Here is a 15,396-nt window from a genome sequence, read left to right as displayed (position 1 = left end):
GATAATGCAGACAGTAACAGTCACAAAGACATGGGGTTGAAACAGGCACAAAAAGAAATCAACTGAGATGTGATCCTTAAAAACTCATTAAAATATCACTAGCATCTTGGAAAAGAAGGATCGATGGAAAAAGTGGATTTCAACATACGGTACTTACTTGCAGTGTTATCTGTGTAATATTTCACTTATCTGTGTAATAAACTTGGTAATTATTTATATTCAGTGTATTGCTTGTGTTATTTAAAAGTTCTCATCATGAACTCTTGGCAGACACTATTTATAGTAGAAATGCCTGAATCTGAAGAAACCAGTAGTTATGACATTGTCGCCCAGGTGGGGAGGCAGTATTATCACCATTACCTGCTGTTTTGTCTCTCTTATAGAGAGAAACAGGGAGTCTATCATCGTTATATAAGTTTATTCACTTAAACCAGCCCTACTTGGAAGTGGCATTCTTCTAAATGTGCTTACTTAACATGCCTGTTTTCATGTTAAATTATTCTCAAAAATAAAAGTTAAGTATTTGCACTTCCCCTCCACAGGAATTTTATACACTTTCTATACACAAACAAATTAGATAAAGAAGAGTACTGGTGGCTTAATCACTAGTATATCTTGCTTTTTCCCAAGATACCAGAATATACTTAGTATGGCATTGCTTTATGTGAAATCTGTAATTAGGACGATAAACACATGAAAATATAGACTCTGTTTGTTGTGAAGTAATATAATTTTGAATAATATCATATTGATTCAGATGATAGCACATTTTGCATTGGATAATAGATAACTATTATCTTTTTGTCTGCCTATTTTTTTTTTTTTTCCTGGAAATGCCCCCTCCTTGACCTGAGGGGCTAATCATCAAGGGCCCCACCTCCTCCACCAGGAGGCGCACCCTGATCCAAGCTGCGCTCATCATAGGCATCATTAGGACTTCTTTGTACTGGAGTCAGTGGGCAGGAGGGCTCTATTTTTATGGGACTTTTAGCTTAGCACTAAGAAAAATCTAAGCCTAGAGACAGTGAGCATTCCTTTATCGCCTTGGGAGTAGCATCTAGATATGAATAAAGACAGAGAAGAGGAAAGTTAAGATTGCAGTTAGAGATTAAAACATTTTTTGAGTCCCTGGATCTAGCCTTAATTCTGCCATATGTAGATCTCTAGATTTTCAGTTAGATGAGTCAATAAGATTCTTCTTTTTACTTAAACTAATGTTGAGTTTCTGTCACTTGCAATCAAAGAATTCTGATCTATATGCATGTAGTTTTTTTGTTTATACTTAATTTCTAGAAAATTAAAAAGCAGAAATACTAATTCTTTTAAATTCATAATTCAAGATATGTCAAAATATTTTAAAATAAGTTAAATGATAAAGCTATTGTATTAATTAATCCATAAAGTTTATGACAAATATTACATTTTAGTGTGTGATGCTAGGTAGACCCTTATTTATAACAATATCACGTAACTGAGCAAAATTGTTTGAAGTGGGCGTTCTGTAACCCAATTATATAATTTCAAACCACAGCTCAACCAGTTATAAACTCTCTGATCTTGACTTTTATTTACCCCAGTTTCCTTATATACAAAACTAAGTTTATAAGGGGGTCATCTTCACAGGGTTGTTATAAGGGTTCAATGTAATAATACCTGTAAAGTGTGCTTGGCACATAAGAACCAGTCTATAAATGTTAGTGAATATTTTTAATGCAATTATGTTTTGGATATGTGAAAAAAATTACATAGTAATGAAAACTATTAGTTGTAACTATAGTGTCAGTGATGAAAAAGAGAAGGGTAATGTGCTATAGAAATACCGGTGGACTATAGTCTGGGAAAGCATTCTGATGAGATAATATTCTGGATAAAAGCCAACTCTTCTGCTTATTTGGCAAGTTGGATTGAGACATTTATAGACATCAGTGCCCTAACCTAAGATGTTTCTATATGAGTAAAAGGAAAGTGAAGCGGAAGGAAAATTTCCATGTTATTAATTCTGGTTGATAATTTGTGTTGTTGAGGAATTTTAAGTTTGGAGACATGTAATACAGCATTATTTACATAATCTATTTAAGACCACATAGAGTCCAAGGATAATTTTACTATTATATGTGTCTGCGTGAGAACCATCTTTTGGCTTCATTTTCATATGAAAGAGAAATAGAGACAAATCAGCATGCATAGAGATCTATTTAATGTACCCATCGGATATCACGCTGTTTTGTGTCACTCAAGGGGACAAAGCCATAAATAGAAAAGGGGTTAGCAATAGTACAAAGACTAGAAAGAAAACAGGTAGACAGATTTTCCTGGGAAATTTTTATAGGCAGTTTTACTGCAACTAAGCTACAACCTACCAATATGTTGATTTTGAGGAATCCATGTGTTTGTCAACAGGTGATTATAAATACACTCATAAGGAAGTTTATCGCGAATGCCTATTCTATGATTTCTCAAAGGAACTGGATCTACATATCAGCAGAGACAGCCTCCTTAGTAAACTATAGTCCATATTTACTCATATAATTACTTTCAGTTTGGAAAGTGGTAAAAGGGAATATTATATATCTGGGCCATTACTTTCACTAAACCTTTTCAAAATCTCATACTCAAGAAGCTTTTATAGTTCTAAAATTGTATATGTTTAAATTTTCAACATTAAATGTGCATAAAGTGATTCTTAGTTAAATGTAATTTGAGAATTACAAACATATTTAACAAGTGTATGTATAATCTTCAAGCTTTAATCTACAAAGAACTTCTGCATTAGAGACCAGTTTTAGACATGATCCAGTCTCTATAGTATGTCACTCGAGTGTAGACACCAGGCTTGTTTGGAAGAGCACATTCATCGCCCCAGCTTACAATACCAGCAAGGAACCAAATGCCTTTACGATTTGCACTAACCAGAGGTCCACCAGAGTCACCCTAGAAAGAAAAAGAATGTATACAATTACTATAATTTAAAGGTAAATATTGCTCATATTTTTTCTTCTGTAATAAATATAGGGAGAGACAGAAGTAGGAAAAAAGCTAAGTATTTTAATATTAAAATGATTCTAGTCTTAAATATTTTTGTGATCTATAATCATTTATTTAAATCAAAGATATCAGTGTATGTCTTTGGATATAAAATACAATAATGAAAAACAAGTATGAAAAATTCAACTCAGTTATTACCTAAAAGAGATATTGAAAATATTGTTGCTTACGCAATCATCAGTATGTTGAGGAATTTTTTGATTATCTCCCCAAACTCTCTTATTTTCAGGCAGATGCTTGGAAAAAGGGTTATAATTACCCACCACCAAGACTGGACTATTGTTCTTCCACTCTTATGTAAATATCCATCCAATTTTCAGAACTGCGTAATTTGGCCAAGCTACCCTCTACATCCTCATGGTTTTCATCTACTGATATTTAGGTCATTTATTCAGAATGATTGAACATGTTGGCATCTGGACTTTCCTTTCCTTTAATCCTTCATATCATCTTGGATAATTTCAACATCTACTGGAAAAAACTGCAGTCTCTTAGTTTCCTTAACTCTGATCATCTACATATTTATTAACTATTTCCATGTCACTTCTGGACAGGGGTGGAAAGGGGTAAAGGGGAAAATTGTCATCACCTAGAGTCGCTCTACCTCTAAAACTCCATTGTTCAGTATTGTGATTTCATTTGCTGTTTACTTTCATTAAGAATGCCAATTCCTGACTCTTCCCTCTTCTCTGAGTGTACTAGTTTCCTGTTTTCTATTTTCCCTTGCATGACTATATTCCATAATTTATCCACATCACTACTCTTTCAACAGGATTCTCAGCTTTTTACCTTCCCATCATAACCTGTACCAAACCATACACTGTGAAAGAAGACCGTGTTACAAATTTATAGCTTCAAACACACAGCTCTTCCCAATAGTTATGTGTCTCTAGCCATATTCCTTTCTCATTTTTAAGAGCAGCCAATCCAAACTTTTATCATTTCACAATTTAAAAAATATTATTTTTTAATTGTGTAAAAATAAATAACATAAATTTACCATTTTAACCATTTTTGAGTATACAGTTGAATGGCGTTAAGTACATTCATATTATTGTGTGATCATCACCATCATCCACCTTGAGAGCTTTTTTCATCTTGTAAAACTGAAACTCTATACCTATTAAACAATAACTCTCCACCGTTCACTTCCCCAAGCTCTTGGCAACCACCATTCTACTTTCTGTCTCTATGTACCTCATGTGAGTGGAGTTACACAGTATTTGTTCTTTTGTGACTGGTTTACATCACTTAGTATAATGTCTTTAAGTTTCATTCATGTTGTAACATGTGTCAGAATTTTCTTTTTAAGGCTAATGTTCCATTTTATATATACGCCATTTTTGCTTATGCATGCATCTATCAATGGACACTTAGTTGCTTCTATTTTTTGGCTATTGTGAATAATATTGCTATGATAATGGATGTACAAATATCTATTTCAGTTCCTGCTTTCAATAATTCTGGGTATACACCCAGAAATGGAATTGCTGGGTCATATGGTAATCTATTTTTCATTTTTTTGAGGCACTACCATGTTGTTTTCTATAGAGGTTATACCATTTTACATTCCTATCAACAGGCCCATTTCACAATTTAAAAAAATGTGGTTTTCTCACTTTGAATCTAATGTCTTACTCAGTTTCAAATTTATAGAGTAAGTGGAGAATAACAGGTAGCATCTTTTCATTTCTTGTCTTTGTCCCTTTTACTTCTCAGGTTAGCTACATCAGCCCACAGCTGTATTTACTCTCTTCTTTAGAGTAAGGATGCATTTAGTTCTTTCCAAGGTTAATCCCTCCATCTTCTTTTTCCTTATTTGTTTTATTTTTTTAATATGTCTTCATTTTCTTCACTTTCTTTTCCTTTCAGGCATATACAAGTCTTTTATTTTTTGATCTTTCCTTCTGAAAAATGACAGTCTTTTTGATCTTAAGACTTCTTCTATTGCACTGGTTATTTTCCTTTCGTAGCTAGCGCTTTAAAGTTGTAGTCTATATTGAAGTTTCCGTTTTCTCATCCCACTCTTAACTTACTTCTAAATAGCTTTTCTTGCCACCAATGTACCTTCCAAAACTTTATCAATAAACAATTGTTGAATTTGATGGCCTTTTCCAGCATTTATCTTACTTGGTTTTTCTATGGCATGTGTCGCTATTAACTATTCCTCCCTCCCCACCCCTCCCCTTTTTTTTATGATTCCTGGACTCTTGTGACATCAATTTCTATTTTTCTGATCTTTCTTGTCTCTTATTGTTAGCCTATTAAAAGCATGTATACTCAAGTTCTGTTGCTTAGGTATTTCTTATTTTACACATTTTAGCTGAGTAATTATATTTATGCTCATGAATTTAACTACTGCCAAGATAGCAATAACTTTTAGGTATCTTCACCCAGAATTCTTTCCTGAGCTCGAGGTTTTTATTTATTATTTATTTATTTTTTAAAGCATTTTATTTTATTTTATTTTTAGTTTCAAATATACCATACATCAATTAGACATTTATATAGTTTATGAAATGATCCCCCCAATTACTATATTACCCCTCTGACTCTACACATAGCCATTACATTACTGCTGACTATGTTCTCTATGCTGCACTCCTCAATCTTGTGACAATCTATCAACTCCTAATTTGTGCTTCTTTAACCCTTCAACCGTTTCTCTCAGCCCCCAACCCTCCTCCCCTCTGGCAGTCACCAGATTGTTCTCTATATTTGTGACCCCCTTTTTTTGATTAGTTTGTTCTTTGCGTTCCTTAGATTTTGCATATAAGTGAAATAATATGTTATTTATCTTTCTCTGTCTGACTTATTTTGCTCAGCATGATAACCTCTAGGTCTATCCATGTCATTGCAAATGGTAAGATTTCTTTTTTTATGGCCAAGTAATATTCCATTGTATATATGAACCATAACTTCTTTATCTAGTAGTCTGTTGTTGGGCATTCAGGTTGCTCCCATATCTTTGCTATTGGAAATTGTGCTGCCATGAACATAGGGATGTGTAGATATTTATGGATTGTTGTTTTGGTTTTCTTTGGAAAAATACCCAGAAGTGCAATTCCAGGGTCAAAAGGTAGATTCATTTTTATGTTTTTGAGGAATCTCCAGACTGCTTTCCATAGTGGCTGTATCAATTTGCAATTTCATCCTCACTAACATTTTTTTGATTCATTGGAGATAGCCATTTTTACAGGTGTGAGGTGATATCTCATGGTTTTAATTTGCATTTCTCTGATAATTAGTGACCTTGAACATCTTTTCATATGTCTATTGGCCATTTGTATTTCCTCTTTGGTGAAGTATCTGTTCAGGTCTTCTGCCCATTTTTAATTGGATTGTTTGTTTTTTCATTGTTGTTGTCAAGTTGTATGAGCTCTTTATATATTTTGGATATTAACCCCTTAATAGATGTGTCTTCTCCCATTCAGTAGGTCTTCTTTTCATTTTGTTAATGGTTTCTTTGGCTGTGCAAAACTTTTAGTTTGATGTAGTTCATGGTTTTTACTTTCAATTGGACATATCTGCCTGGATATTCCACAGGCACCTCAAGTGTAGCACACCCTAAACTGAACTTTCACCTTCCCCAAACCTGTTCTTTTTCCTATATACCCTCCCTCCAGTTGCTCAGGGAGAAATATGGGAATTAACATTATATTTATCCTTTTCCTTTTTCCTCACATCTAATCCACCCCACAATTTTGTCTACTCAACTGTTATTGTCTCCTCATTCCTACTGTGTCTTAACTGAAGCCTTGATTACCTTTCTCAGGCAAAATATTCTAATGGATCCTACTATCTCTAACTCTCTTGCTTTCAGTCTATCTTATACTCTACATATTACTCTACATAGATTTGGTAATTAAATAATCAATAGTAATTTTGGTTAGAATAATTTCAGTGGACTGATAGGGCAAAAATCTGAAAGCAATGGATGAAAGATTGAGTAAGTTGAAAATGTGGAACAACTATGGTAAAATATTCTTTAGAGATATGACAAAGAGGAGAAAAAGAAAGAATAGAATGTATCAAGGGAGAGACCTAATAATTTTTGCAGAAAATATGGAAGAGTCCATTAGAAGGGACAGTTTGGAAAATATGGAAGAAAGTTCAAATGTCTGTGTAGATGGAAAGAGAGTGGATGAAGGACACAGGCAAGAGATAAGCTTTGAATAATAGAAGAAACTTGTTTATCGTAAGCTTAGAGGTGAAGATAATTACAAATATAAATCTATCAAGTAGAAAAGAAATTAAAGGAGTTCTCATATGATTGTTTTCATTTATTTTTCTAGTTAGTAGGAGGAAATGTCATATGTTAAGGAATATAAGGGCATGGTGAGATACAGTCAAACAATGTAATGAAAGTTTGGCATAGCACCATGAAGGATACATTAAAGAATTCTACAATGTGTTAAAGATTCAGCTGTAATTATATGACACCAGTTTACAAGTCTGCAAAATTTCTTCTATCTCTGCTAAGGAGCTCACATATAACAGCAAATAAAGTAGATAGATTGTTTCGTGGTTGGAGATTATTAGGATGGGTGTAGGGGAAGTAGAATATGATGAAGTCAGTGAGAGTGCTGTCAATAGAGTGGTTAAAATAATAAAATATGGGTTCTAGACTGCATAAGGTTAGAAGAGAGTCATGGAGCTGAGAGTAATGGACTGAGAGAAAATGGAGAGAAACAGGAGTTTAAGCTTGTTATGACTTTGAATAACAGGTTTAGTGAGATAGTTGGAAAGATAGGAATCTGTAATTAGAGATAATTATGTATTGCAAGTACTTGTTTGCATGTCTTCTCACTCCTATAGGTCAGGAATAATGCTCTATTCACTTTTAACTTCCCTGCACTTAACATGTGGTCCATAAATAATCATTACCTGAAAAAAATGAATAAATAAAATAAGAGTCTTCCTGGATTTATCACTGCCTAGATAACTATATTCTGCCTGCCTAGATAACTATAGCAGTACTTTTGTTATCTCTAAGATACTTGCTTATAAGTAGCATTAGAAATGTTTGAAGGATCTAAAGCATAAGGAAAAGCATCATAGTATAGCATTCAGTGAATAGGCTATAAAGCCCGATCTCCTAGGTTTAAATCTCAGTTTTGCCACTTAATACCTGCGTGAGTTTAGACAAATTGCTTTCTCTCTTTGTCTCAGTCTCTTTATCTGAGAAACAAGATTTATAATAGTACAAACATACATCATAGAATTTTCATAATTTGAGTAAATTAATATTTGTAAAGAGGTTAAAACAATGCATGACACATGGAGATGCTATATAAGCATCGATAAATAAATAAAATATTTAGACTGTTGGAGCCACCCTAAATTAAGAAAGCTCCATCATCATTAGGTTTGGTGTTGGCCCCAGTTGAATGTTTCTCAGTGAAAGATCAACTGAACTAAAATCACTGATATTCCAATTCATCTCTTTATTGTTATTCCAAATTGAGTCTTATCCTTACTTCCACCTACAGCTCTTTATAACAGTAAGGGTGGTTTAGCACTTTAGTACTTTAATGAGATCCATCAGGAAGCAATATAATTTTAATTAGCTACTTTGGCTATACAACATATTTAAGCCTTTAAAAATTGTCAATCTTTGGAGAAAATTAAATTTGTTAATTAGAAATTAAAAACTACAAGAAAAAAAAAAAAAAACCTTTTTGAAAATGAAATAGGCAGATTTACCTGGCAGGCATCCACTCTTCCCTTCAGAAACCCAGCACACAACATTCCAGGTTTGATCACACCACCATATATCTCTTCCTTGTTGCAGGTCTTGTTATCTATAATCTTCACTGCTCCTTTTTGGAGTATATCAGGACTTGTTCCTAAAGGAAGAAGATTATATAATTTTTGTTAAAGTCAATATTAGTTTCTCTGGCTAGATTATTAGTATCTAACACTCTGTGAAATTTGCAAATTAATGTGAAACACATGTCTTAATTAAGCTTTTGTCTCCTTTCTTAGTAACAAAGAAGTAATGCTCTAAACACAGCAAGCTATTATTAAAAATGATCACATTTAGAAATACGTAGTGTGTCCATTCATATGTGATGAATTTTTTTTCTTTTCAATTGTTTTGGAGTTTTATATTTATAACATGTATGCCTTAGAAAACAAAATGAAACAATCATATTCCAGAGATATACATTTTATGATTAGTTTTAGATTTTTCTGCTGTTTGTTAACAGAATTCTGAATCTTGGAATTAATATTAAGTTTGTTTTCTTTTTCTTTCAGATGCATTTATGAACATAAATAACCACTAAATCTTTACATGATTAGGGTCATAGAGATGCACATGTTAAAATAGTCTTTTCTCAGGCATCACCTTATCACAGAGGGCTTCTCATTTCATCCCATCAAAATGCCCAATCCTTTGTAGGCCTTATTTTTTTCTATATACTTACATGCACAAAATATGCTATGTAATCTACTTATATATTATATTTCATGATTAGTGTCTGTCTTTCTTTGCTAAGAATGTAAGCTTTATAAGGATAGGAATTTTTGCTTATTTGATTCATTAATATATCCAAACCATCTAGGACAGTACTTAGAACAAAGTTAGTAATAAATATAAATGTTTATTGCGTGAATGAAGTAGAGGAAAATGAATTACTTATTCAAATAATACACTTCTGGATCTTCTGGTCAAGATGGCAGAGTAGGTAAATGTAAGTAGGAGGGGCAGAGGTTGAGAAGAGTTGGTTTCACACCCACATGTGATGATTAAAATCGGGAAGGATATCCCTGCTGCGAGGATCCCCCCTGTGAAGTAAGAGGTCCCAACTCTATACTGGGCTCTCCAGGCCAGAGATCCAGTGCCAGGAAGAGGAGTCCCCACAACTTCTGGCTGTAAAAACCAACAGAGATTGTGGCTGAGTGAGACAGAGAGAAGCTACAATACCAGGCATTCTTCTTAAAGGGTCCGTGACGGACTCACTTGCTCTGAGCTCCAGCTCTGGAGCAATGGCTCAAAAAGTGCCACGGATATATGGGATGAACTGAATTGTCTGGCTTTAGGGTGAGGGCTGGAGGGGCAGCTTCCTCCCAGATAGAGTGCATTGATGTGCCAACAGCAACCAAGGCTTAACTACAACAGAAGGGCATATACAACCCATACAAGGGATACACCTGGAGCACCTGAGTCGCTGGGCCCCACAAGACACTAACTACATAAGGCTACTCTACTAAGATAGCTTTACCTAATACATAAAAATAAATATGAGATGGCAGCCCAAATGAGGAGACAAAGAAACATGTACCAAATAAAAGAAGATAACAAAACTCCAGAAAAAAGAGCTAAATAAATGGAGAAAAGCAATCTACCTGATATAGAGTTCAAAACACTGGTTGTAAGAATGCTCAATTATCGCAGTGAGCAGGTCAACAAAGAGATACGAAACATAAAAATGGAGATGAAAAACATAAAAAAAAAGAATCATTCAGAAATGAAGAATATAATAACTGAAATGAAGAATACATTAGAGAGAATGAACAATAGATTAGATGAAGCAGAGGACTGAATCAGTGATTTAGAAGATAAGGTAGTATAAAAACCCAATCAGAACAGTGACAAGAAAAAAGAATCCAAAAAAAATGAGAACAGTTTAAGAAGCCTCTGGGACAACATCAAGTTCACCAACATTTACATCATGGGTTGGTATCAGAACGAGAAGAGAGAGAGGAATGGAAAACCTATTTGAATAAATAATGATGGAAAACTTCTCTAACCTGGCAAAGAAAATAGACATACAGGCCCAAGAAGTGCAGAGAATGCCAAACAAAATGAACTCAAAGAGGTCCACACCAAGACTCATTAAAATGAAAATGCCAACGGTTAAAGTCAAAGAAAGAATCTTAAAAACATCAAGAGAAAAGCAGTCAGTTACCTCCAAGTGAGCTCCTATAAGACTATCAGCTGATTTCTCAACAGAAACTTTGCAGGCCAGAAGGAATTGACAGGAAATATTCAAAGTGATGAAAACCCAGGACCTACAACCAAGTTACTCTACTTAGCCAAGCTATCATTTAGAATTGAAGGACAGATAAAGAGCTCCCCAGACAATAAAAAGCTAAAGGAGTTCATTACCATCAGTATTACAAGAAATGTTAGAGGGACGTCTTTAAGAAAAAGAATAAGAAAAAAAGATAAAAAATATGAATGATAAAATGGCAATAACTATATATCCAACAACAATTACTTCAAATGTAAATGAATCAAATGTTCCATTCAAAAGATAAGGTGGTACCAGAGGGTTGGGGGGAAGGGGAAGGAGGGAGGTAGATGGGGTAAAAGGGGTCAAATATGTGGTGACAGAAGGAAATATAACTATGGAAGGTGAAATTAAAAAAATAAAAATAAAAATAAAAAAGAAAAAAGTTAAAATAAAATAAATTAGACCAGTAAAAAAGAAAAAAAGATAGGGTGGCTGAATGAATAAGAAAACAAGACCCTTGTATATGCTGCCTACAAGAGACTCACTTCAGATCAAAAGACACACAGACTGAAAGTAAAGGGATGGAAAAAGATATTTTATAAAAATGGAAAAAGAAAAGAATTCTGGAGTAGCAATACTTATAATAAACAGCATAGATTTTAAAACAAAGGCTATAACAAGAGACAAGACGTAGTAATTCCACTTTGGGTATTTATCCTAAGAAACTCAAAACACTGCTTCAAAGGTACGTACGCATTGTATGTCCATTGCAGCATTATTTATAATAAGCAAGATGCGAAGGCAATCTGGGTGTCCATCAGTGAATGAAAGGATAAAGAAGAGGTGGTACATATATACATATATGTAGAATATTACAATGGAATATTACTCAACCATAAAAAAAGAATCAAATCTTGCCTTCTGCAACAACATGGATGGACCTAAAGGGTATTATGCTGAATGGAGTAAGTCATACAGAGAAAGATAAATGCCATGTGATTTCACTTACATATGTAATCTAAAGAACACATAAATAAACAAACAAAACAAATTCATAGATACAGAGAATGTTTTGATGGTTGTCAGATGGGAGGGGTGTTAGGAGGAAGGATGAAAAAAAAGGAAGGGATTAAGAAGTACAAATCGTTAGTTACAAAACAGTCACAGATATAAAGGATAGCATATGGAATATAGTCAACAATATTGTAATAACATGTACGATGTCAGATAGATATTATATTTATTGGGGTAATCACTTCACAAGTTATATAAATGTCTAATCACTGTGCTGTACACTTAAAACTATTATAATATTGTACCATCTGCAACAACATAGATGGACCTAGAGGGTATTATGTCAAATGGAGTAAGACAGAGAAAGACAAATGCCATGTGATTTCACTTACATTTGGAATCTAAAGAACAAAATAAACAAACATAACAGAAACAAACTCATAGATACAGAGAATTTTGATAGTTGCCAGATGGGAGGGAAGTTGGGGGTAGGTAAAAAAGGAGAAGAGATTAAGAAGTACAAATTGGTAGTTATAAAATAGTCATGGGGATGTGAAGTATAGCATAAGGAATATAGTCAATAACATTGTAATAACTATGTATGGTGTCAGATGGGTACTAGATTTATTGGGGTAATCACTTCACAAGTTATATAAATGTCTAATCACTGTGCTGTACACTTAAAACTATTATAATATTGTATGTCAACTGTAATTAAAAAATAAAAAATTATTAAAAAAATAATACATTTCTTTAAAAACTGCTATTGTTAAGGGAAATTATGGTAAACAGCTCTATAAAATTGTATTTTTTGTATGAATGTTGTTGAAGATAATTTTTAATCTATTGCACATTATCCTCTTTAAAATGGTCCAGAGAATGTATTTCTCAGGTTTAGTTATGATTTTGGGTATTGTTTTTTAATTCCTAAAATTTAAACTGTGTAATGAAGGAAGTTAGGAACTCACCATCAGACTTTAATGTTCCCCATCCAGTGACCACCACATCTGAATTGGGTGGGAATGTATATGTAGCTTCTGGAAGACATGCTCTTCGAATTTTGCTTGTATATAATACTGGTGAAGACAGATTCACAACAGCGATGTCATTATCATGTGCAGGGTAATGGTAGTCTTCATGGATTATAATATTCTTGATACTTCGTTGTGTTTGCAGATCACTTAAAAGAAGCCCAAAACCAACATTCCATTCTTTGGGATTATTGGTGCTAAAGAAAATAGAAATTGTAGGAGTTAATATCTTACGTTTTTTTAAATAATTAGATAAGTTTTGAATTCCTAGTGTGTATATATGCATACGAAAGTATAGTTATATGTGAAAGAAAAAATAAAAATAATTATGACATGGATACATTTTGAATAACTCAGTAAGCTATATTTTAAAAGATAATCCATGGAAACTACATTTTATTTTTGTTCTAAATCCTCTTTATAATTATTAAAAACTATAAGTAGAAGATATTTCAGACTTTTACTATTATTCGCTAAGCAATGATTTATATTGTAAGCACTGAAAAATAGTGCTCTAGAACATTTTCAAACTCTTAAGTTTGAGAGGGTTTTTTGTTTAAAAATGAAACCAGTAAGTGCTACATAAAAACAGTAGAAATTAGTGAAATGAACCATCAAACTAAAAGGTAAAGAAAAAACTTTTTAGGTAAAAAAAGAAAGGCAAACTTTTAGTGCAATAATATATCTTTTAAAGGAATAATTTCAAATAGGGCTGTAATATATATAGGAGAATGCAGGATGAAATCAAATACTTATGAATAAATAAATAAGAACAAATGTAATAATGATGAGAAAGTCATAGCACACCCATGTTAAATTTGGGATTTATAATTTCTTTATAAAATTAAATTAACGAATCAAGTTTAGTGATTCTCAACTGAGGGCTATTTTGTCCTCCAGGAGATATCTGGTAATGTCTAGAGACATTTTTGGTTGTCAGTCATGGGGAATGCTATGGGCGTTTTGTGAGTAGAAGCCAGGGATGCTACTAATTATCTTCTAATGCACAGCATGGCCCACCACAATGAAAAATTATTTGGTCCCAAATATCAGTAGTGCCACTGTTGACAAACCCAGCATTAGCCTGAGTATGTCTTTTCTTTTTTAAACTTATACTTCATTGAATAATTATGAGGCTATATCTTACAATGTTAAACAGTTGGAAGTGTAGTTATGTGGACATATTCTTGAAAGATATTTATCACACTTTTAGGTACTTGAGTGGCTTTGAGGACTTTATGTGGTCCAGAACTTACTTTATGAAACAGTGAGCAGCAGTGACAAGCCAGTTGTTACTAATTAGAGTGGCTCCACATCGGTGGACACTGTTTTGTTGAAGGCTAGCTTGCCAGGGCCATTCTCCTTCCTCAGCATTCATGCCCCCTGCTATTTTGTTGCCAGAGGGAGTTATTGTGCGTTGTCCACAACCTGCTCAAAATAGAGCTCATCAGCATAGTATGATATAGATATTGCTTCTGTATGCATTGCTATGGTAAATAAATTCCCCATAATACATGTCACTATTAACTATTGTTTTCACTATTAGCTATTAATTGAGGAAAAACTCAAATAGCCTTGGAGAAGTTAGGACTAACTTCCTGTTGACATGAGATTTCCTGATAATTCATTCAAAGTAGATTGATATCTTCCTCCCCTATCTTCATCACTCACATATACTCTTTGTGTTTCTGTGTGATCTTGATATGACTTGTCGTATGACCTTGGTATGGCCTGAGGTAAGTGGAATTATATATTTTAATTTGGAAGATAATATTTGTATAACCAGTTACAAAGTTGCATAGGGAAATATGTGCCTATTAATTTTATGAGCAGTTTAAAATAATGATTGTTATGAAACTTTCATAAGAAAGTGTGAATGAATGTGAATGTGAACGAATGAGATATTGATGAGAGACAGGGGAGACAGAAATGTGTTTATGCTCAAGTTATAATACATAATACCTGGATAAAAGCAATAACACATGAAGATAGTTAACCCTTTCCCAAAGTTATATGCTTCTCTGAATCAGGACTGTGCTTTAGTGTCAATTTAGATCCAGATAAGCTCCCAGACTCCTGTCTTTAAAGGAATTCTGCAGTAACAGTACAACTTCACTATTATTCTGTCCTACTCTTTCTCTAATTCTCTTAATTATCTCATTTTATTCCAACTAAAGCACTGAACTTGTACCTTAACAGTTTATGGTATCTGTTAATAGAAATTATTAGCTCATTAATAAATATTTTTAGAGGGCAGGAACCATATCTTTAAAAAAATGTATCACCAGAATCTACCTCAGAGAATCTATCTTATAAAAGGAGCTCAACAAAAGTTTGTAGAA

At 33.4% G+C, this 15,396-nt stretch overlaps 1 protein-coding gene across 1 annotated transcript in view; it reads right to left on the bottom strand.

Annotated features, from left to right (window-relative positions):
- Window positions 1-2,769: 2,769 nt before the first annotated feature.
- The window catches only part of LOC102879930 (transmembrane protease serine 11C), a 61,380-nt gene continuing 48,753 nt past the window's right edge, over window positions 2,770-15,396 (bottom strand). The window contains exons 7-10 of the mRNA XM_006916513.1: window positions 14,311-14,482; window positions 12,992-13,251; window positions 8,752-8,894; window positions 2,770-2,931 (exon numbers count right to left, since the gene is read on the bottom strand). Of these exons, the coding sequence (XP_006916575.1) occupies window positions 2,770-2,931; window positions 8,752-8,894; window positions 12,992-13,251; window positions 14,311-14,482 (737 nt within the window). The remainder of the gene's footprint in view (window positions 2,932-8,751; window positions 8,895-12,991; window positions 13,252-14,310; window positions 14,483-15,396) is intronic.

The sequence above is a fragment of the Pteropus alecto genome, unplaced genomic scaffold, assembly GCF_000325575.1.
Source record: "Pteropus alecto unplaced genomic scaffold, ASM32557v1 scaffold46, whole genome shotgun sequence".
In the NCBI taxonomy this organism is placed as follows: Eukaryota; Metazoa; Chordata; class Mammalia; order Chiroptera; family Pteropodidae; genus Pteropus; species Pteropus alecto.
The sequence above is the reverse complement of the archived record's forward strand: the minus strand, read 5'-3'. Positions and strand labels throughout refer to the sequence as shown.